At 39.6% G+C, this 23876-nt stretch overlaps 1 protein-coding gene across 13 annotated transcripts in view; it reads left to right on the forward strand.

Moving 5' to 3' along the window:
* Positions 1-23876, forward strand: part of ANKS1B (ankyrin repeat and sterile alpha motif domain containing 1B) — a 401048-nt gene that overhangs the window by 350424 nt on the left and 26748 nt on the right. For 8 of the 13 annotated variants that reach the window (XM_068191650.1, XM_068191653.1, XM_068191651.1 and 5 more), the window contains 4 exons: positions 553-660; positions 5975-6154; positions 17371-17445; positions 22616-22744. In XM_068191650.1, coding sequence (XP_068047751.1) covers positions 553-660; positions 5975-6154; positions 17371-17445; positions 22616-22744 — 492 coding nt within the window. The remainder of the gene's footprint in view (positions 1-552; positions 661-5974; positions 6155-17370; positions 17446-22615; positions 22745-23876) is intronic. The other 5 variants (XM_068191661.1, XM_068191652.1, XM_068191655.1 and 2 more) reach the window with 2 other exon arrangements.

The raw sequence follows: 23876 nt of genomic DNA on the forward strand, positions 1-23876 counted from the left end.
GCCAAATCCTGCAGTTTTAAGCCTTTACTAGCAACACTGTGAGAGGCATGATGAATAGATTTAAAAGTTAAAATTTACTCATTGTACAGTTCCTTTTTTCCCTTCTTGCCTCCTCTAAGCTTTTGCTGGCTGTTTCTCACTCTTTCCCTCATCCATGCCGAGAATCACTTTAATTCTTATCACTCACTCTTTGCATACACGTTTGAATTTCCTTCTCCAGTCTTCTCATCCCTTTCCCTTTTTTCCTTCCTGCTCTTCTGCCTTCTCTTCATTTTTTTTCCCTCTTTACTCATGTTTGAGTCTGGCTTTTTTCAGTTTTCTGCACCTATACATGCTCTAGTTTCTTCCTTCATTTTACAGTGTTTTTCCTCTGATCTCACCTCTCATTTTCTCTGCTGATTGTTTGCCTTACACAGTTCCCTGTCTGCTCAGCCTGTCTAGAGGACTAACTTGTTAAAAGCTTTAAAGAGAAAATCACTTCAATCTGAATTGGATGTTCATGTAATGGATGCCACGTTCTCTTTTAATGATGTATTTTTGATATTATTTCAGGTCTTAAAAATTAGCTTGATTGGCCACCGGAAGCGTGTTCTGGCATCTTTGGGAGATAGGCTTCACGAAGATCCTCCTCAGAAACCACCTCGGTCAATAACCCTCAGGGTGAGTCCCCATGAAAATTTGTTTGCATTTATTGACAAGTCAGCAAGGGTTTCATAACATTCACATGAAAACAATGGCTGCTTTGAGTGGGGTTCAACTTACCTCCCTTCAGAGTTGTACATAATGGACATCTTAGGCTGACCTGTTCTGTCACACCTCCCCCTATGGCCAGCAGAGTTATAGTGACATTTTTACAGGGTGATCCATGTGACCTGTTTCAGATGTCTGCCTAGGATGAAATAAGTAGAATCTTAGAAGTATCAGCTTATCTTTGCTAAAGAAACTAGCTCAGGACCAGGGATGTAAAAGATGCAAGTTTTCATTTGCCCACAGGATTCCCAGCCCAGCCAGTCAATAGTGCAAGAGAGTTACCATTTTCCTTTCATGTTTTCAAATGTTTGCACTTACTTTTCAGATATATGCTTTAAGCTTTCTTTAAGGAGAACATCTTGAAAGTGTTGAGATAAAAATGCCATTAAGGTGTCTCTGTATATCAAAAGTTTCATCATGTTTTTAATTTTCATTTCTATTCCCTCTTTCAGAAACCTTGTTGCATTGTCCCTGGTGTTTTTCCACACTTGACCACATTTAATCCCCTCTCATTACACCACCTTCACTCAGTTTCTCCAATCCAATGCCTTTGCTTACTTGTCTGCTACTCTTACCAAGTTGTGGTCTGAAGGCCACTTCCTACTGCGTTCTCTCCAACAGAGTTCATAGCAACATTTTTATTTTGATATTTTAGGTCACACCTTTCGCAATTGATTGGATCCCATTATTTTCATGGGGCTGCATTTCTGACAGGAATATTGTTTGGGATTAAATTTCAAAATGTCAGAGAGTGTCTGTGCTCCCAAGTTAAATTTCCTAGTGTAAAGGGAAATACAGAAAGACAGAATGAGGGCTTATTTTTAAGTGTATTTAAAATTTCTGTGACCAGCCTGTTTTCACCCTGCTTATTCTCAGATGCTCCATACAGACATTTTAGATCCAACCCCTTAATTCAAGCTATTCCCAATACCATATTTTAAAAAGTCTGACAAATCTGTAATGTGCTCTAAGGCACATTGCACAAACGTGTGGATGTTTTTCTTGTAGTTTATTTTTATGTATTTTTTGAATGATTCCTGATGCATGGCAGGTGTTAAAACACTCCAAGGAAAGAGAAATAGATAAAAAGGCAGACTTTTTTGCTGAATGCCTTCAATACTCTGGACTGGATAATTAATTCCTACTCAGCAAGTGGGAAAGTTTCCACGGTCCACATTCTTGGTCAGGACTGTATATTTTCAGTTAATATGGAAGAGAAAACTGGATGTCCTCCATCTGTAGTCAAAATGATAAAAAGTAGTCTGCTGCTGCACAGCGAGAGTTACTGATGCAGGCCAGTGCTAACTGTCATTTATCACCTCTTGGAACTGGAGTCTTCACAGAGAATCTTAAAGAGGAGGACATGCATTTGGAATGAAGGTTTTCTTTCCCATCAACTGCTACTATGCCATTTCACACGAAACAAAGACATAGTGTTTCGTTTGTGGTCTGCAATAATTTGTATCTTGAAAATTGGCTTAAATAAACTGTCTGCTGCTGCTGCTGTAAGATTGATTTGTATAGAATCACGGAACAGTTTGGATTAGAAAGGACCTTAAAGATCATCGACTTTCAACCTTTTTTGCCATGGGCAGGAGCACTTTCCACTAGATAAGGCTGCATCAGTAGAAAAGGTAGTTTGTTATTTAAAGTCTACTTTTAAGTTCCCTAGCTCAAGCTAAGCAATGCTAATGCTTCATCTTTTTTGACTGTTTTTGTATTAGCTTTTAAAATATTTCAAAGTAGATGGTTAAACGTTGATAAAAAGCAAAACTTCCTTAAAATCTTAAAAATATCCACAACATATGTTATTCCCTGTTGTGTGTTACTGTGTACTAAGGAAACACTATTTTGATTTCAAATATACTGTATTCAAATATATATATATATATGTTTTATATATAATATATATATAGCATTTATATGCACACAGACACTATACAAATATACTTTTCTATACACAAAAGTATAGAAATTGCTGGATCTTGGGTTTCCTATGCAATCTTGCTTTCCTTCCTTGAATGCATCTTTTCCTTGAGTAATCTTTAATTGCAGGACCAGTTTCCATGTTCTTCCTGGGAGCCCTTCCTCACCCAGTCAGCACTGGAGACTGGAATTTAAACTGAAGGACCAACAATTTTGGCAGAAAATTTGGAGAAGAAATGTTGCAATAGTAATGATATTTTAACACAAGAATTAATTCACTGGAGAGAATTCCTGGTTTCAGGTTAGAGAAACATCTGTGGGACATGAAGTGTGCCCAGGCAGCCTGGGAAAGGATCTCTTAAGCTCCTTTCCAGCCCTGATCTCTGTGGTTCCAGGTGTACGTGAGCAGCAGGTATGAGAGGGGATGAGGCATATTTTGAGAGTGAAATATGTGATCAGACATCCCTGCAGGTCATGTGTCCTTGCATTCACAGCCAGGTAGAAACACAATATGAATACCGAGTGACTAACAGTAGTGTGGTACTGAGGCCATGGTAGCACCTGCAAGGGTGTCTGTGCCTGCTCTGCAGGTTTGTTTGAGGAGGTGAAGAGGTGGGTATGGAAAGAGGAAGAGGAATGAAGTAAGAATGGGAGACAGGCTCATGATTAAAGGAATAGCTGTACTAATAAAACTATAGATTTACACCTGTTTGTGCCACAAAAAACTCAGATAATTTGTGGTAAGCTGTTTAATTAATTGCCTCCTAAACAGTCACTAATTGTATGTCACTGACAATCTCCATATTTGCCTGGAGTCTTGAGTCTGATTTTTACAAATGCTGGAGTACACAGTGCAGAAAATTAGATCAACAGACATGGAGTTTGGAACTCAAGCACTTGGGAAATCGAGCAACGGATGTTGTAATTGAGTGACAGGTACCTTCTAACCTTTGTTGTCTGTGTGTCTCTGGTCACCCACACTAAAGCAGTGATTATGAAATGCCAGAAGTCACAGGTGTGGCAAAAATTAATTGATTGACATTTGTAATGCACTTATGAGCATCATGACTATGATGATATTAATCATCGTATCTTCACAGCAGGATTTAAAGAGGGTTTAGGAGAGAGGTTTGGGGCCATGAAACGAGGCAAGAATAAAATACTGACTACACGGTACCTAATGGTAACACGGTGCTCAGTAGATGACAACACGCTGCACAGTTGAGGATCCATCTGTGCTGTGAAGGACAACTTTGAGAAAATAGCTTAAAATCGTACAATGACATACTGTTCCATAATGCAGAGGCACAGTAATTCTTTAATTTCTTGAGTTGGTATTTCTTGTCTGTATTGCCATGCCAGCAATCTTCCAATATAGATCTCAGAGTTAATTTCCTCCTCATATGCAGTTTGATAAAATATGAAAAGCTCGATGAGGGCAGGAATCTCTTATGTTCATCTGTCACTTTGATACACTGGTGGCCCTGCAACAGTGGGTGAATCCTGATTCAGAGCAGAGAGAGGTTACCCACCTGGCTGGAGCAGCAGGTAGCACTCATTAAAGAGAATCTTGTTTGGTGCCCATGTACTCAGGTTATTTTCAGAGCAGAGGTGTGTGCACCATGTTGTTAGGCCCAGGGAGGGTGGGTTTTAGAGGATTTGCCTCACCAAACCTACTAAGCATGTGCAGAATACAGCTTTCCAGAAGCTTTTAACTGGGCCAAATGTAGGTGGATTTTGTGAAGGAGGAAAAAGATTATTCCTAAGAGGAAAATACTCTTTTCTTTCCCCTGGGAAATGTCAAGTGCTTGTCTCAGATCATAGGAAAGCCAGAGAATTTTTTTTCAAAGTTAAAATCCCAGTTAATTAAAAATTACTAAAGAGCTATATATTTTCCTAACATTTTTCTTGTTGGCAACATGAAAAATACTAATCCATTACTGTGATTGCAAGGAATAATGTCACATAGACTCCTACACTTCAAATATTGACATCAGGCATTACTATGACCTGAACTTTCCTTTCCATTTGGAAGAGATTATAACTCCCTGATTTCTTGCACCACATCTTGTTTCTTAACAGCATGGAGTAAAGTATCTTGATGCTTTTCAGAACTGGGCTTGCTTCAGTGTAATTATGTATGAATCGTCCACTTTAATTCTCTCCTTAAATAAAAAGGCAGAACGTTTTTACCTTCCACACTGGAGCAGGTTTTTTGCTTGCTCCACCTTCTTCAAGTCCCTTCTTGTTGCTGAGTATTGAAGTAGAGCATTGCAGCAGCAGGTGGTTTAGAGAAGGTCTGCGCTGAGCAAACCTGCTCCTGGGTACATTCTGCCCAGTACCCTACATCATGAGAGAGGAACATTTCCCATTCAGCTGCTATGAGAGTGTTTTCCTGCTCACACTGGGCGGTGCTGGTGCAGACTGGACAGTGCACTGTAGCTCCCTGCTCCTGCTAGTGGAGATCCAAGAGAGTGTGGAATGGTGGCTCTGGACACCAATATTTGTAGCAGGTTGAACAAGTGATGTCATGTGCATGAGACTGTGTATTTCCAAACGTATGCACAGTGTCTCACTGTGGGCAGTGTGGTGGCAGATCGTGGTGAAATGCATACCAGGAGGATCTGTTTATTTATTAGGGAGCACTTATGTATGAATTCTGTTTGGTATTTGCACACTGACTGATACAAGGTTACAGTTCAGTAGAGGTAACCAGAAAAGCCAGGTAAAATATTTGTACTCTGATGCTTTCATGTATTCCAGGAATTGGTATTTAGCTTGTGTCTGATATCTGGTACTTCAAGTTAAAATGGATGTTCTGCAAAACCTATAAAAATTGCAACAAAATGTCTATACTGTGTAAATGGGCATGCATTTCTTTTTCTCCAGCAAGAGGTGTTGCTAGTGTTCAAATCACTTTCACTGCTCAGTGCAGCTGCTCAGAAGTGGTGAGAATCTATTTCATCTTACAAATAGCTAATCCTAAATAATGGCTTTATTTGAGCCTTGACAAGAAGTAGCTCACTGTTTTATCTCTAGGAGAGAGTATTTATTACACAAGAAGGTTTTGGGGAGGAAATTTGCCACTAGTTCATGTAATCAGTGAACTATTTTTCCTTCTACATGGGCTCTGCACTTCAGGTAGCAAATCTTAAAAGTTCATCCACAATAACCTCTACTGCAGGAATTGTTCCATAATTTTTTTTAGTGTGAGCAATACAAATGCACTTTTAAATGTGTGATTTGAAGTCAGCAATATACTGTTCTTCTTATGCTGCATTTTTCTTTCTCTGTTCAGGAACCCAGCGGTAACCACACTCCTCCTCAGTTGTCTCCATCACTTAGCCAAAGCACTTTCACTACTGGTGGCTCCCTGGACGTTCCCCACATTATCATGCAGGGCGATGCAAGGAGAAGAAGAAATGAAAACTATTTTGATGATATTCCCCGGTCAAAGCTGGAGAGGCAGATGGCACAGGTAGGACTAAAACCGGTGCCATTAAAAGGCTGGGCCTTGCTGGTTTTGGTTACAGGACTAATCCTGACCAGAGCAGTGGGTTGTATATGAAGGCTGAGTTGTAAACAGCAAAGGTTGACAATTTTTCCAAGCTGTCTGTTCCAGCTCTCTGTATTTCAAGTAGTGTAAATTGATATGTTGGTGTACAATCTCTCCTCAGAGGTAGAGGTTTGAGGGTGTTTAGATGCCTGGAGGCTGAGATGAAGGTGGCTTCTGTGCACCAGAGTGTGCAGTCTTCCCCCAGCACTGACTCTGCCGATCATTTTCATAATAAGGTGCAGATTCCTGAAATTCTGAGCAACCTAGATAAAAGTAAGCTTGCATCAGGTCACTGCTGGAAACTCAGAGGACTTGAAGGGTGGTGATTGCTGCATTTATTAATGAGAAGAGTCAGAATTCTGCAAAACTGTGATCTGGGGATATATTTTGATTATTTAAAAATAAGATTTAACTATGTAAAAAATTATTTGAGTAGAACTAGACTCAACGGGGTGTTAAATCAAACTGTTTATGAAAGAAAGCTTAAAGTAGCCTCCACGTCTAAATTTTTTTCACCCAACCACTGAAAGAGTACTGATAACTTTAAATTAAGCATACATTGAGTGACATCACAGAACAATAGAACCATGTAGGATGGAAAACACCCTTAAGGTCTTCGACTCCTACCTTAACTCAGCACTGCCATGTTCACCTCTAAACCATGTCCCAAAGAACCACACCTACATGGTGTTTGAACAATTCCAGGGATGATGATTGAACCACTTCCCTGGACAGCTCACTCCAATGCCTGACCACCCGGTTCAGTGAAGAAATTTTTCCTAGTATTCAATCTAAAGCACAATAAATTATGCATGGACAGTCTGTTGGTGAAAATGCTTTAGGATGAGCTCAACTGGTTTTCAGTGATACCTATGATGATGAAAAACAGCCAGGTCTTATGCTGCATGCTGGAAACAGGACTTCGATTTGCTGTCCGAAGCAGATGGGCAGCCAGGGCAGTTCCTGGAGCAACTCATTCCACGAAGGACCAGGTTGCTGCATGCTTCCCTGCATGAGGCTTCCCAGCAGTGGCTCTGCCTGCCACAACCCAAAATAGAGCCTCTGTCCAAAATTCAGCCTCAAAATGGAAACAGCTATGCAAATAACTGTATTATAATGAACAAAAGGCTGCAGTCTGTCAGCTAATTACATGAACAAGAAGTAATTAAATAAAAACAAGCAGAACAAGGTGCTGCCATTACCTGGGAACACAGAAACAAATTTAATTCCATTTGTTCAGAGGACATTTCTAGGGAAGTGAAATTGCATTTGGTTGGGTGGGGCTGTTGCCTTGCCCTTTTTTAATCTAATTTTCTGTGATAAAAGTTTCTTGTACAGAATTAAGGAGAAAGTTGCTGAGTGAATAAGCTTGTTTTCAAACCAAAGTCTGCTGGGCTTTTGTGGCTCGAATAAGGTTGAGCTGAAGTCCAGCAAAGAAAAGACAGGTTCTTAACATGAAAATACTTATTGAAGATCATGAAATGTAGGTGTTTGAGCATGAAATGCACACTTGCTTGTGGCTGAATACACTGGTTTGTCTAATTAATACATTTTATTGCTTTGTTCACAAATCCCCATACTTACTACCTCTTTTACTCACTAGCAGTGAAGACAAAAAATAAAACAAAACAAAAAAACACCCCTATGCTAACAATTCTTTCTGACTCCATTTCACTCCTTTCTTTTACTGATATTCCCAAGAGATATGACATACTCTAATAAATGACACCTGGAGATTTTCTTTGTGCTGTTGAATACTGCATTTCCAGAAGGACTGATATGTTACATGTCCAAAGAGAAAACTGAGCAGCTATGACATACACCACTCCAAACTCCCATGCAACCAATTAAGTGCTTAAAGGATTTTTTTTTTTTTTTTTGGTTGATGGAGTTTTGGTTGGTTGGGTGGGTGAGTGGATGATTGGTTTTGGGGGTTGGGTTTTTTTGTGGTTTTTGGATTTTTTTGTTGTTTTTTTTTTCTGTTGTTGTTGTGGGTGTGTACCCACTGAATGGATGACTTCAGTGCCTTGTTTCTAATTTTAACCACTGAATATAGCTGTCATCATTTGGGACTCCAGAGAGGAAAATAGATTCAGATTAAATCCATAAAATTGTGGTTTGTGTTGTTCCCTGAACTCCAATCTGTTTGAAGTCTTTTTCAGCTCTGCCCCCAAATTCTGCATTCCTGATGTATGTAAAATTCCCTTTGACTTTAATGGGAAAGTCAATGACTCCCTCTGGTGATCATTCTCAATAAATTGGATTTACCCCATTAAGAGGCTAATCAGGGATTTCTTCAACCATTCTAGCCCAAAAATAGATTCTTAAATTTATTTTGAGCAATGTGTGCTCTGCCAAAATGAACTATATTTCCTTCAGTCTTTTCCCCAAAAACCTCTTTGAAATTAAAAGTAAAATAATTTTTTCTGCAAAGTAAAGGTGATCCAACTGATTCTTAACATGAAACTTCTGCTCTGTGTGTTGTGGGGTTTTTGGGGTTTTTATTTTATCTAGCAACTTTCTCCTTGCAGTTTGCTGGTTGATTTGACTCTTGTCAGATCAGCAGCAACTTCTGAACTGATACCAGTCCAGCTTCCCAGCTACAATACTTCTCACATACAGAATGATCTAGAGGGATTATTTGAATTGCTTTGAGAATGTTCTTTTGTCTTAACCCTTTCTTTGCTAAGCTGATTGCATGCTGCTGTATGAATCTGCATGTTTACTGGATGCTGTAGTTCACAAATGTGCATAAAGACATCTTGGATGCTGTGGTGTTTTGGGAGTTTTAGCTATGCTCTGGATGATGAGATTAGTGGGTGTTTTTATGGCCTTGAAGAGAGAAGCCAACATGGTATTGTGAACTTATTTATTGTGTTGCTTTCATTAACTTGATTTTATTTTAAAAATGTTAGAATAAAACTATCTTATCCTTAATTTAAAATATAAAATCTGAAGATATTTTGATGAAACTGGATATTTCCATCTTTACTATGGCCTATGTTTTTAGTGAACTGTTACAGGGAGTCATCAATCATGTTGATCTTTGCAGCAATCAACCAATATTTCTTAAACAATGAGGACAGCAGCTTAAATCTTTTTTCCTTTGATGTGCTAGATGTATTTAAACAGTTCTCTAAACCATAATCAAATCTGCTTGTAAGTAATACAACTCTTTGTTTCCTGGAGGAAGCACTGATTTAAATTTACTTAATGTGGGTGGTTTTGTCTCAAGGCCAGCATGTACCTTCATTTACAGTTCCCTAGCAGACTATTTGTGACCTAAAGGGAAAGTTGTAATATAAACAATGAGTCTAACCAATTTAGATTCCCCAACTGAATAGGTTTGGTCATCCAACCCCCCAGTTGATCATCCAGCTCCAAAAGTCTGTGATGTCTGGTTGTATAAATCATAACTGCCAAAATGGTAATACAGAAGGTTGTGAGATGCTGTGTTTTCCAAAAAAAAGGAGAAAAAAAATCTAGGAAAAAATGAGTAGTCTGAGTCATCATTAGCTGTGGATGTTGAATTTTAAGCCTGCAAACTGTAGGTTAGTTTGATCAAATTAACATAGTTTAAAATAGCTGAGGTTGTTCTTAAGATTGCCTAAACCTTTAAAATAGAACTGAATTCATGCAGGCAAAGCTTGAGTACATTAGAACCAAAATCAATAGGAGGAGGAGTCCCAGTGAAGGGATTGGGCTCTTCATTCACGCCTGAAATAGGTGCAGGGAAGAACTTTGGAGGTTGAAAATAATAATAGGCAAGTTCATTAAATTCATGAGTTAAAACAGATTTGCAATTCTCCAGGTGGGAGAGAAGCTTTAGGTACTAGCTGCAAGCATATCCCAGACTGCCAGCCCCGAGGTGGTGGCTATTTGTTGCACCAGCCAGTGGCATATGGTGCTTTTAGCCACCCTGGTCCATAAGACCTCTTGCCGTGGTGCTGTGAGCCCTGCACCCTGCCCTGAGCCAGGAGTGAGGGCCAAAAACATCTTTCCCATGGCATGCATGCAGGGAGGTGCAGGAAGCACCTCTGCCCATGGCACCCCTTGCAGAATGAGAGCTGGGGCAGGTGTCCCCTGATGCTGTCACACGCCCTGAACCTGCGGCACAACCCAAGCTGGGAGAGGTCTGTCCTGTTGGGGGGCAGTGGGCAGGAGCCTCTCTGGGGCTCTGGGAGCAGCTCCAGCCTGCGTCTGCCTCTGGCAGGACAAAGTGGTAGCGAGTCAGAGTAAGCGTTCTAGTAGGATAAACCTAGTCATGGCTCCTATGGGGGCACCCCAGAGAGCTGTCATGGAAGGAAGAGATCTTTTAGGATCTGAGAGGGATGAAAAACTTTGAAAAACTTATTCACAAAGGCTGACAGGAGAAGTTCTTTCCCAGAGTTGCTGAATTCAGGCTTAATTTTGAAAGCCTTTCTGGGTGCTTCAGTCACATGGGTTGAGGACTCTTTCTTTTTTAATTTTTTTTTTAATTAATTTTTTTTTTCCTAAAATGCAAGATGGCTTAAATGTAAGGTCATTGTAATGACTGCACAGTAAGTATGAAGTAAATCTGTCCTGATTGTTGAGATTCTGCCTTTTAATGTTATTTTGTAAGATACAATAATTTGTTGCTGGGTTAGGATTGATATGCAGGGGACATTTAAATGGTTTTAGTACAACAGATTCTTTACCTACAGAAGAGGAGAAATGTCATAAAAACAAAAAACAGAATTAGCAAAGGCAGGTTTATATTAAAATTGTGAAATAATTTTGCTTATTTCTGAAATAATACTTTCAACTCAGCAACGTCTTCCAAATACTTCACAGATATTAATGCATTTGTATTTCCAGTGCACTGTGGGGCTGTAATTTAAAATCATACTTTCCATTTTCCAGCTAGGAAAACTGACATACAGGGATGTTGCAGATTGAGTAAGATGACATAGAAAGTTTGAAGGAGCTTAAAATAAAGAAGTCATCTTTAGTATTGTAACTTTAAACCACAGCATGTCATTTTTTATTTACTTGTTTGATGTTTGTTTTCCCATCTCCTCTGCTTTTGAAGGATTTAAATATTATTGTGAATGAGGAAAAATATGCCCAAGAGAATACTGGTATGTAAAATGAGATTATCTAAGAAGCAGTGAAGAAGGTTTTTTTATCAATGGTTGAATTTACTCTTGAAATAACAGAATTCTTTACTAGTTGATTTATGAAGGAATAAAAACAAAAATATGGTCATCTAGACTCATTCTCTTGTTAGTTCATAGGCTACTTAGTTCCAGATTCATTCTCTTGTTAGTTCATAGGCTACTTAGTTCCTTTTTTTATAAGCATAAAATAGCTTAAGTTGTGAGGATAAATAGCTACCTAAAAAAAAAGTCAAATCCAAACAAAATTCTCTAAGGTTCATGTTTTAGGTGCATTATATTTTTAATATGGAAAGATGACGGAACTATGACAACCTTCAATTTAACATCAAAAGAAAAATGCTTAACTAAATGTATTTCTGGCAGTTGTATTTGTAATTCACATAGATGCAAACACCATAGATGGCTGTATCTTGATCTGTAAATTTCAGCTCATTTTCATCCACAGATCCCATTAGAATTGTGTATTTCATAGAATCATAGAATCATCATTGAGTTGGGTCATCTAGTTCCAACCTCCCTGTTCTGAGCAGGGACACCTCCAAGTAGAGCAGGTTTCTCAAAGCCCATCCAACATGGCCTTGAACACTTCCATGGATGGGGTTATCCAGATTGCTTCTCTGAGCAATGGACAAGTAAAGTGATAAAGACATTATAAGAAGTCTTCTTAATTTCTGCCTGAATAGAGAGAGAATTTTTTCAAGAATGTTACAGAAGCTAATATATTAGAACTGAATTCATGTGAGGTGGATCATACCTACAAGCTGCTTCAGCAAATGGAATTAAGGAAGGCGCTTCTATATTCAGTATTAATGATCCAAACTTCTGCCATAAATACCACACCAAGAAAAGGACAAATGTTCTTTATTAACTTACTGTTTTTCACACGCAGTCTTGTGAACTAGAAGGTCTACATTTAAAAGATTATATGCAAACTGAATTTTAATACCTAACATTTGCATTTTTGATCTGCTGGAAAAAGGCTGTGCTTAAGTTTGGGGTGCTTTTTTGAAAGAACATTTTTGTTGTTTGGGGGTATTTTTTTGCAGAAAGGTAGATAACTATAGTCTCATAAACTTCATTAGTGTTTGTCCAGAAATTTGTATCCTCTCTGCAAGGCTAAGAGGCTGGGGTACACTGGGAGCTGGCAGAACCAGCAGAAGGGGTATTGTCAATGAGAAGGAGCTCACACCTGTCACCCACTTCTTGCCTGCAAGAGAGCCAACCCAAGGGGCCTCGTTGTTGTCTGGAAATTTTCATGTAAAGTATTTTCAAGAGCAGCAGAAGAAATATGCCACTGCAAAGTGTGTAATTCTTCTAATAAAAAGTGATATTTTAAGTTTCTGCTTTTCTAAAAGAAATGCAAATTTCAAATTTCACTCTTCATCTCTGAAGATTTTTTTTTTTTTTGGAAGGAGAATTTGCAGTTATTTCTGCTAGTAAGGCAAGCTCTCCCCAGAGCTTTGAGAACATTCAGGGATGCAGCATCTACTTTTATTAAATACCTGAGGTTTTTTATATGGGAGAAGGAAATTCAGTAAAGGCCACTGAGATGGTTGGGAGCTGAAGCAGTTGCCATCTGAGGAGAGTCTGAACAACCAGAGCTGGCTGGAGAAGATGTAGCTTTGGGTACTAGTATGAAAGAGGGACTTTGGATGCCACAAGGAACTTTCTCCCCATCTGGACTGGCAAGCAGGGGGACAGGTTGTTCACAGAGTCTGTCCAATCTCTGTCCTTGAGGTTTTCAAAACCTGACAGGATGAAGCCTTGAGCAATCTGGTCTCATCTCACAGCTGCTCCTACCTTGAGCTAGAGTGGAGTGGAGCTTTCCTGAGCTTCCTTGCAGCATGAATTATCCTGTGATTTGTATTCTTATTCTTTTGAAAGACTGCCTCTATCTAATTTGAAGTATATTGAAACTTTCAGATTTTTTTTTTACCTACCCCAGGCTAAATCACTTTGCTTCACTTTATTTGCTATTTTATTTCTCTGTGTAATCCTACTAAATTTCATCTGACTGATCTGTAGTTCATCAAGCCTGTTTTCAGTTCTTACCCCATTCTGAGGAGTCCCTCACTTCTGGATCCTCCTTAGAGAGCACTGGCACTCCTCCAAGCCACAGCATGGAGCAGGTCCCTGCAGATTGCCTCAACATGTTCAGTCCATTTGTGCTTAAATACCAATAATTATTCTCAAAACATGCTGCATCAGGAGTCCCACAGTGTCCAAGTCTTGCTGTACTCCTTGCTGCTGCTGATATAATCGGCCAGTTTTCCAATACAGGAAGGAAATTTGATCTGAGGTGATTCATACTGAAGGACCTCATTGTGAATATCTTGAATTTTTCTTGGCACATAGAAACTGTCTTGGTAGCACATGGCAGGCGATATTACACTTTTTCTTTGTTATTCTCAATAATGTATACATAGATATAAATATACACATACATACATCTATTCCTGAGTGTTTATTTCAGATGGCCAGGAGTGATGTCAGAAGGTCATGAGAACCACAGGGTGGTGACTGGATTTTTAAACATTTCTGGTCACTTACTGGTCCCTGCAGGTAGGCTGGCTGTAACCTTCTGAACCTTCCTTTTCTCCCATCTTAAATACTCTTTTAGCCATTCTTTGGTTCTGTGATTCTGTGATTTTTCTAGGATAATTACTCCTAATTTAGGCAAATCTTTAACATCTCCTAACATGCCATTGAGTGAAAGTCGTTGAGCTGTAATGAATACATCTGGACTGCCTTCCACCCGGCTCCTGCCGCTCCTGTGTGAGCTGTCCAGGTATTCTTTTCTGCCACTTTCCCCTCCTTAAAAAGCATATTATTTCTATGATCAGTCTTATAAGTCTATAGTCTTATAGTCTATAAGGAGGAAGCCTAACGTTTTCCCTGGATAATTCTTTTCACCCTTCCTTTACCCTTCCTGCCTATCAGAGTTGTGTTCCACTGTGACTAGACAGGGAAACCTTTTATGCATGGGACACCACAAAAAGGATATGATAGCAGAGTCTTGCTGTGACATTACTCATAAGCATTTATCTTTTGGGAAGTATTAAGATAATGGCATCTTTGATACTAATCAGACAATAGATGATGCTATTGTTTTGCTCTTCTTCACCATATTACTTAGGAAAATGTTCTTCGTTACACTCTTTCACAGAACCTCTGTGTCAGTGTATTGGGTGCCCAAGTGAATTTGTGTTTATTGTGGTGGAAGTTTATGCACAGATTGAATTCTTTAGAGTTTTTTTGAGAGCATATGTTTTGGGAGCTGAAAATTGTGAGTGTTTGAAGCCTAATCTGCATTCTTCCTTCTACTGCCTATTTTTTGGCCTCAGATAATCACTTAACCTTTTTCCTTGCCTTGGTTCCTTCCTCTCCACCACAGTGACATGCAACTTTAGGTACTTCTCCTGGGTATTTCATAATTCATTAAAAATTTTAAGTACTTTGAAGATATAAACTATGTATATAGTAAATGCTAAATATTTCTACAATGGTGCAAGGAAAAGGTTGATGTCTAAATTTGAATTCATTACCATACATAAAATCAATGTTCCATCTGCACTGCATTTCAGTACCTTAGTCATTTAAACCTTAATGAAAGCAAAACTGAGGAATGAGTTTTGCCCTTCTGACTGGGCATTCGTGGAGTTGTGGGAAATTCTCAGTTTCCGCTGGTCTGGTTGATTTATTGTTGATTATATTTAAAGATGGTTTCACTTAAGCCTAAATCCTTCAAAACTGTAATTCTGGAGGTAAATCTTTTTGTTGACGGAAGTTCACTTGAGCAGTTCTTGAAGCAGAGACTTGCACCCAAAACTTGAGTGCTTCCATTTGGGAAAAGATGGGCTGGAGAGGGAGGGGCAGGATGAGTACCACTGACATGTGTAAGAGAGGATTAATTCACTGCCCTCTTTTTAAATGAAGCAACTTGAAGCCTGGGCACATACTGCTTTAGGGTTACCTGTCCCTGAGTTAGCACCAGGGCAGCTGAAGAACTGAGCTGGCTGAGGCCCCATGCCAGTCCCTAAAGGCAAGTCCTCGAGAGGGGCAGGATTTAAGCACACACTTTTGTCTCAAGAATATCATGATGCTGAGAAGTGGCTGGATGATGTGGCAGCATCATGGCAACCCCTTGCCAGTGGTGGGGAGAAATAAAACATCTGCCAGCATGCAGAATCCTGCTGCATCCCTTCCTGCTTTCGGTACCTCAATGTGTATAAATAGCAGTGCCGTCGGTTTTCTTGACTACCTTGATTACCAGATGTTTGGGCGTGCTGCACTAGCATGGAAATGCCTTCTCTGTGCTCTTCTCTTGAAAAGCAGAGGCACAATCTTCTGCCATGGATTCCTATTCAGGAATCTTCCCCACCTCAGGCAAACAGATGTAGGCATCACAGCAATGGGTATGGCCAGAACATCCAGAAGTCAGTTTTCTTGACATACACAGTAAAAGGTCATTGGTAACCACTAGTGCAATGTCCTAAGGACAGCACAGCAGAAGAAGCTGCAGCAGTGTTTTGCTGCTGGCCTTGCTCTGAGACTGTGTTCATCACATAGAGGAGGACTAGTTTGTAGCAAGTTGCAGGGGATGAGGTAGAAGACTGAAAAAAAATTCAAAGTTTTAATTAGCTAATGCTATCAAAATGTAGACCCTGCATATCAGGAAAGAGAATCAAAGAACTTCGAAAACAAGATGAGGGAGGTGGAATTAACCACATATGTGAAAGTTTTAAAATTACTGAAGCTGGAGGAAGGAATGTGTGCTCATGCATTTCAGATAATGAAGGAAATAAGGGACAATTAACAACATTAGACAGCCACCAGGCTGTCTGGCAGCGCTCTGTAGCCAGTCCAGAGGATGCCAGGCTTACAGTATATAGAAGTGGTAACTTGTTCTGTCATCAGCCAGGGTGCAGGCCACAAAAGGTAAGAGCAAGAGTCATATTTTAGGAAAACTTGCACTTCTTCGGATTGATTTGAGCATTAGTGCTAAATTCCTGCTGCTGCTGACAAAAACCAGCAATGCACGTTCTTGATGTTGTTAAATTACTGATATATTAATTGCTGTCTCTTCTGGATTCTGCAGTTGCATTTTTCATGTCTGTTTATTGCCTTTTGTTGCTGCCTGCTGAAGATAGCGTGGGCAGATCCTATGTCTGATGCTTTGTTTTAGTTGCCTGGCTACTGTAAAATGTTATCTTAGCTTTTGCTGAGGTGCCACAGATGCTTTATTGATGATTGTCCAAACAAGGAAATATATAAAAAATGCTGGTGAATGCTGTGCTTGCCTAGTTCTGCTGCTTTTGCGAGAGATGCTGCAATATGTTTGCTTTGCTACTACAGATTCTCTGTATGATAATGTAGAGGGTAGGCTGAAGCCTTTCGTTTACGCATTGGGGTCATGGCCAATACCAAAGGTAATATTATCTATATCTTAGTATGCAAAGAAACTGTTGCTGAAAGGAGATGGTGGGCAGCTGTTTCACTAAATTGCGATGCATTCATTTCTGGTAATTTTTATAAAGAAAATGTATTTTTCCTGTTGATTGTGTTGCCAGATTTTTCCCTTCCTTTCTCCCTGTGAATGTCTCCAACAGAGAGAGATTTAAGTCTCAAAACTTACTTGGGATGTTGACTTCAAACTTCTTCCTTACCAAAGACTGAAAGTAACCAATATTTCTTCTGCTCTAGGCAGTTTCTATTTATGCTTGCGTAACTTTTTCTCTATATCATGAGCACTTCTGACAAAATTGTTTTCTTGTACTCATAGTCTGAAAGGTCTTCTAAAGTCTCTGAATAAGCTATGTTTCTTTTCAGTCAGTCCAAAAATATTTTGTCAGCAAATAAATAAAATAATTACTTTTTACAACTGTTTTGCTTCCTTCTTTAGTATTATTGCAAGCCTTTTCCTAATTATTCTTGCCTTTTGGCAGTTGCAGTGCATTACTATTTACAAGATGAGATACAGTTTTCTGTTTATATTAGCAGTCTTCGGTCTGTGAGATCTGGACCAACCAGAATGCAGGATATCCTTTCTCATCGATTCATCAGGTTCATAATGTAAGATACAGCGATGAATGGCTATGTTGTCACTCTATGGATGTACAGTCTGTTGCCGTGGTGTTATCTCCGGGTGTCATGTCGCTGAGATGACGAGAGCAGTCCGTACCTTGTCGGCCTTGTGCGGGGACCGTGTGTGCGCGCATCCGTGTATTGTGCCGTGTGGTTAGCGTGTGTTGGATCCGTGGTGTGCGTGCGTGCAGGACGGGGGCACCGCCAGCAGCCGTCTTGCCCAGGGGGAGCTTTGAATTCTGTTCCTCGTGTTTCTGTTCGTTCCCTCTTCCAAAGCGGGAAACCGTGTAAACAGCTCGGTTTGCACAGTTTCGCCCCCGCAGTGTGTCGTGCTGCCCTCTCTGTGTCGGTCCGTAGGCTTTGCCCAGCTGAGGTTGCACACAGTCTTTGCAGAGGCACTTTGGGGGAGTTGGAGGTAACGCTGATGGTGCCCTGAGTTTTGTCACTTCAGTGGCAGTCGTGAGTGCTGTGCACGTGAGAACAAACCTGGTGATCCATACTGCAGTGGGGTAAGGACAGCAGCCAGTTTTTCAGCAGAGTATTTGAGAGCAGCTGTAGATTTCTCCTCATTCTGTCATGCCTCCTTGGAACGTTTCTGCCAGAGAGGGGTCATTTTGGCCATCGAGCATCAGAAGTATTTTAAATCTGAAGTACACCATGATCCTATTTCCATTATTTCAAAGCCAAACATATTAGGAGCTAAAAAAATTCTCTTCCTCTAGGAATTAAAACACAACCAAATGATGAGGATTTGACTGATCTGCAGAACATTTAAAATTTTTACAGGAAAAGAATTATAACTTTTTCCACCAGAACTGTTGTATCCATGTGTGCTCCAATTTGTTGTTGTCATGGTGACTAATACACGTTACCATAACCAGGCATGAGGCTTAACAGGTGAAAACTTATAAGATGTGGTCCTTGTTAAAAATAACTACATTCAAACCACTCAAAACCAGGCCTTCTTGGCTTTTTCTTCCTTTTAGCATGGAGGCTTTTTAACGTGACATTTTTATAAAAAGACGAGGGAGGTGTTAGATTTTTATAGCAGATTTATTGAGGTTACTTCTTATCTGCAACTATCTCTGCATCCAGGGGCCTTTAATATGAGTCAAATACACTTCTCAGAGAATGGATGAGATAGGAAAATGTGCAGCAATTGTAGAAAAAATTGTAGAGAAAATAATAGCTGTAGTCTGCTTCTCTAGCTCACTTGACATCAAGCATCCAGCCCTTTCTAGAGCACTAAGAAGTGCCTATCTGCCCATTTTTGGGGTTAGGAAACACTGCAAGAGCACAAGGTATTGGTCTCTAAGGCTATTAAAAGTTGTCAATGCAAAAAGATTGAATCCTTACAACTCTGGCACCTGCCTTGAGACCATTTTCTGATTATAAATTCTTTATCTGCAAAATGCAGAGCAAAAAAATCTTCTTTTTCAAGTTAGCTGAGGCCAAAGAGAGGAAAGGTGCTGGTTACAGTCATAGGGAGGTTGGAATACTAAACTGCAGGCAGTACAGAAAAAACCATTTGATAAATTGCACAGCTGTCTGATGAGCTGTAAACTTAGATGAGGAAGAAATTATCTCTTGCCTTTCTACTTCATCAGAGAGATAAATACCTCCATCCGTATATTGTGTCATAAAAAATACATAAGCTTAAATGTTTGATTATTTCTTATAATTGCAAATTAAATATTCAAACCAGAAAATCCTTATCATATCTATTTTTAAAACTTAAATCAAACATTATAGTTGGTCTTGCACAGCAATTTATTAACGTTTCTGTACTGCTTGAAAAGTGTATTAGGTGCTTATGAAGGACCTGGATCTCAATATATCACCCATAAATTGTTCCACATGAGCTCCTCAGATTTAGGACTGCTAGTAATAAATATTTTTCCACCCTGGCTTGAGCCTTGTGGTTTCAAGTCCTCTCCAGGTCAAAGATGGTCCTACTTTGTATTTTACCTGATGTTAGCAGTCATCATCACATCTTAAATCTCAGAATTTCAGTACCTGACTAGAGCCAGTCAGCTAAGTCCCTTTCCTCGTGGTGAGGTTTTTAGGCACAGATTTATGAATGTATTTAGCTCTCTAAATCTTGTTTAAAAGCGTTTCTTCCCTAAAAAAAAAATAAGGAAAGGAAAGGAAATTGCATGGGGAATATGTAATAGGGATTACACTTCTAAACACCTTCATGAATCTGGGCTTTGGAGACTACCCTGTTACAGCTCAGTCTAAATAGGTTGTGAATACTAACAGTAGTACTGTTTAAAAGTCTAAGGAGTTTGGTAAGAAACGAAAGGAAACCGGGAGCCACGTCTGCTGGATATTAAAAAACACCAGTGATACAGCTGTAAAATAAAATTTTGACCATGTATAATATCTTCTCCATCCATCATAATAACCTATATCTATGTGTTTAATTTTATGCACTTTCCTTAGTAGCTGCTCCCTCTACAAGACACGTGGAAGTTCATGAAAGGCCTCCAGGGGCAGTGGTCTGTCAGGAACAGCAGAAATCCTTTATGTCTGCATTCCCCTAACCTCAACTCTACTGCATGTGTAGAACATCCTAGAGATATATATGGCAGTCTTGGCAATTCTGTTTTGTCTAATTTAAAAGGAGTAGGTAGTAAGATGATTTTATTTATAGAGCATTCAATGGATAAAAGCATGGTCTCCACGCAGTCCCACTCTAAGTGCCTCATACACAAGTTTTATTAGTCTGGTTGAAGATTATTTCTCATTTCTTTATCAAATTGAGCCAAAACAAGAGGTAATCATTGTTCCCCTTTTTCTGCCCTTTATTTACAGACAGTAATGCAATTCTCTATGTTTTTCATACTTAATGTGCAAAAGGGAAACAAACTGTAAAATTATGTACTCACTTTACTCCTTATGTAGCCTGCTTAATTTGCCAGTGCGATCCCTTTTCTGCATGTGAGGAAAGCCACCTGCTGAGCAGTGCAACAGAAGGGTTTGGAGCAGTACCCTGCTCACTTGTTTGGTAGGAGTTCTGGTCCTGCCTCATGGCCATCCCTGTGCTTCCTTGGTAGAGAAACCGGTGGTCAAAAGATGTACTTTTGTAGCTTTTCTGTTCTGAATTTACTCCCTGTCCACATAGGAACCTTTTGCTAAATGGCCAGGATGTACCTTCTGAGCTCTGCTTCCTTACACAGAACATGCAGGAGTATGTTTTTATTAGGGGGAAAAGAAGAACTAAATCATATGGTCTGTTATCTGTGGCCTTGAACAGTTGATAAGAGGCAGCTGGGCACACTGTGAGAATTTGTGATAGGTGCAATCCATCTTCTCTTGTTGTGAAAGACAGACTCCACTAATAAGGACGCAGATTCTTGCCCCTCGTAATATGATGGAAGTCTTATTTTATGAGAAGAGCTGCCTCGAAAAGAAATCAGATTTCCCCCTCAGATTAAATAAGATAGAAAGTTTTTATGCATTAGCGGCCAGAAGGATTCACTTTTGTGGATACAAACTGCCAAAAATTGGAGCAATTGCTCCTGCTGCTTTCCTTTCAAAATCTGATGCTGAAGGCATATCCATGGCATATAGGCAACTTAACTAGGCAAAACAGAAATTACAGTACTGTGTAATTGGTAGATTTGCTAATGGTGCCAACAGTAACTAACTAGGGTCGATTTGTTTTATGATGTTCTCTTGCTTGAAGTTGTCATATTGGCAGGGTAATGTTGATGTTTCCAGATTTATCTCTTGCTTTTCATTGCAGAGCTGTGTAAATGCGTGTCATTTTGTTATTTTGTGACACATGAAAATGATGTACTTGTTCTGTTTACTCTGTCCTGACTTAATTAGTAAGATGTGATAGATTGCAATATTTGGAATGTCTTTGATAAGATTTTTTTCATGTGTTTTTGATGCTTAACTTCTTTTTGCTATAAAAGTCTAAACTTCTAGCCATGTTCTGTGTGAAATGCTGATGACAATTCCATGTTAGTTTCCACGTATATTTTAACAATATGACATACATAGAAAATACACAGAGATAAGTGCAGGTAAAGAAAGAAGTAGCATAATCCAAACTGAAATAATCATATAGGAAAGGGTAAAATTGTTTGAGAGAGAATGGGCAGGAGAAGAAGGAGGATCAGGACGGACAAGTGCAATTGCAAAAGACAGAGTTGCGAGAAGAGCGGATTTGAGAGGCAGTCCAGACCAGAATGGGTAGGAGAGAAGTGAGAGTGATGGCAGACGGAATAGGGCTTAGGAAGAGAAGTCCATGCATGGGTCATTTTCAGTTAAAGTGAGCTGATGCATGGACCTGCAAGGTAGAAGGAGCCCCTAAGGACAGGTCAGTTCAGGTCCTATGGAGCCAGGACCAAAAATACACAATGGCAAGTGAGACCCAGACCAGCACTGCCAGGCTGGGGAAATTCCTGCACTGATGTCTGCATTGGCTCTTTTGGAGGGAAGAAAAGAGTTCTGTGAAGGGATTTGGCAGCAAACCACACTCCTACCCGTGTTCTCTGAGGGCTTTGAGGAAAGAGAGGAGATGTCAGCTCAGAAAGGCAATCTCTTATATCAATGAGAATGATGAATGTGGAAGGGCAATGTTAGTTCCTCCACAATGAGGCATCAAGAGAAGGTGATCAAAGTAAATATTCGTAAAGTGATTAAAGAATGCCTCATGTGTTTGAAGAATGTATAATAAGTCTTCAGATCAAAGCAAAGTCTCTGTTATTTAGCCATTTAGGAAAGTTAGTTATTGGTTATATGTGCCGGAGAATGGAAAGCATATTAGCTGTGCAGAAAATCTTGTAAAATACATAGCAGAATTTGTGAAAGGCATTTTTGTGCATCTCATGAGTTTTTCAAGTGCTCTCATCCTCATATATGTATTGTAAACACTTATTTTTAAGGAACATTTCCGGTGCCTAATGATTTTATTCTCAAACCAAAGAGATTTAATTAAAGCCTCATTAAACACTACAGTAGATGACTTTGGATTATAAATTAAATCATGAAAAATGTTGTAGGAGTTGTGTTCCCTTATTTTAGTAACATGGCTCTATGTGTAGAAAATAAATCCTTGTTAATTGAGCACAACAGTGGAGGGCTACTTTATAGTGAATTTTCCTGCACATACTCTTACATCTTGAACAACTGTGATTTTCAGACAGGAGACTGGGGAGAACCTTCAATTACTTTGCGACCTCCAAATGAAGCCACAGCATCAACGCCTGTACAATATTGGCAACATCATCCAGAGAAACTCATCTTCCAGTCATGCGATTATAAAGCATTCGTAAGTGATGATAAATTCAGTGGTTTGATTTGGGGTAGATATATTAAACTTGGATTTTGATAGGCTGTTGTGTTTTACTTTCATTTATAATATTTTTCATTCACTTTTAGAGAGACAGGTCACTACTTCTGAAATACTGTAATTGTAATAAATGAGAAACAAGGATGCACAGTACTTTTTTGCTATGAATTGTGTGATAGATTGCAGTCCATGTGTCATTAGTGAGAGAGAGTAAGTGGCTAAGTGTTGTTGAAGTGACAGTGAGAGCAAGTGCCCCTAGTTTTCATCTCTTACAAATCCCTATCTAGTAGTTATGAAAGAATAATAAAACTTAATACGGGATCCTCATACCTACCTTAATGCTGTGTGCACAGCAGTTAAAGTAAGTGTTGCCTCACCTGAACTTTATACAAGTGTTTTGGGGAAAGGAAATAGAGAAAAAGGAGGTGAGGGTCCCGAGTGTTTTCCATCTATGGAACAAGGGAACATTCAGACCTCTCCCAGCCTGATGGCTACTTGAAGTACTAGTAGCAGTCAGTTCCATCAGGGCAGGGCATACTTATTTTTACCTCCATGTGGCTGCAGGCAGTTACCACTTCCCATCCCTGGAGAAATGGAGCTTCCCTCTACAACTAAAGAGAATTAGTCTTCTCTGGCTGTTATAAATGTTTGTGGAGGAGAGAAAGGTCTCCTGTGGTGCAGAAAGTCATTGGAAGGCTTTATTTTTTTTTTAATAAAAAATAGTTTTCTGAAATCTTGAGTTCCCTGTCTTCAGGGTGGGGGGGACTGGAACTTCTGGTGAGCTGAAGACATACCTCAGCTCACCTTTTTAAATGGTTGCATTTCCCCTTTTGACTTTGCTGGAAAGCATTGCTGGAGCTTCTGAAGGTGCCTGCCAGCTTACTGTGTGTCCTCTCTGGAGGTGGCCACCTTATGGCTGGCTTATGTACAAAGGAAAGGGGCTCAGTACTTGCAGTGACTTTAGGATGATAGCTGGGGGTTAACTGCTGGTCCAGGACGTGGGGTTGGGGTTGAGATCCTCTTCACTTAAAGGGCCTTGGATCTTTGGTGGTTTTTAGGATAATGCTCTGTTTGCTAAATACTGCTACATTTTGGGGAGAAGTTGGAGGTT

Source organism: Anomalospiza imberbis, chromosome 5 (genome assembly GCF_031753505.1).
Source record: "Anomalospiza imberbis isolate Cuckoo-Finch-1a 21T00152 chromosome 5, ASM3175350v1, whole genome shotgun sequence".
Taxonomy (NCBI): Eukaryota; Metazoa; Chordata; class Aves; order Passeriformes; family Viduidae; genus Anomalospiza; species Anomalospiza imberbis.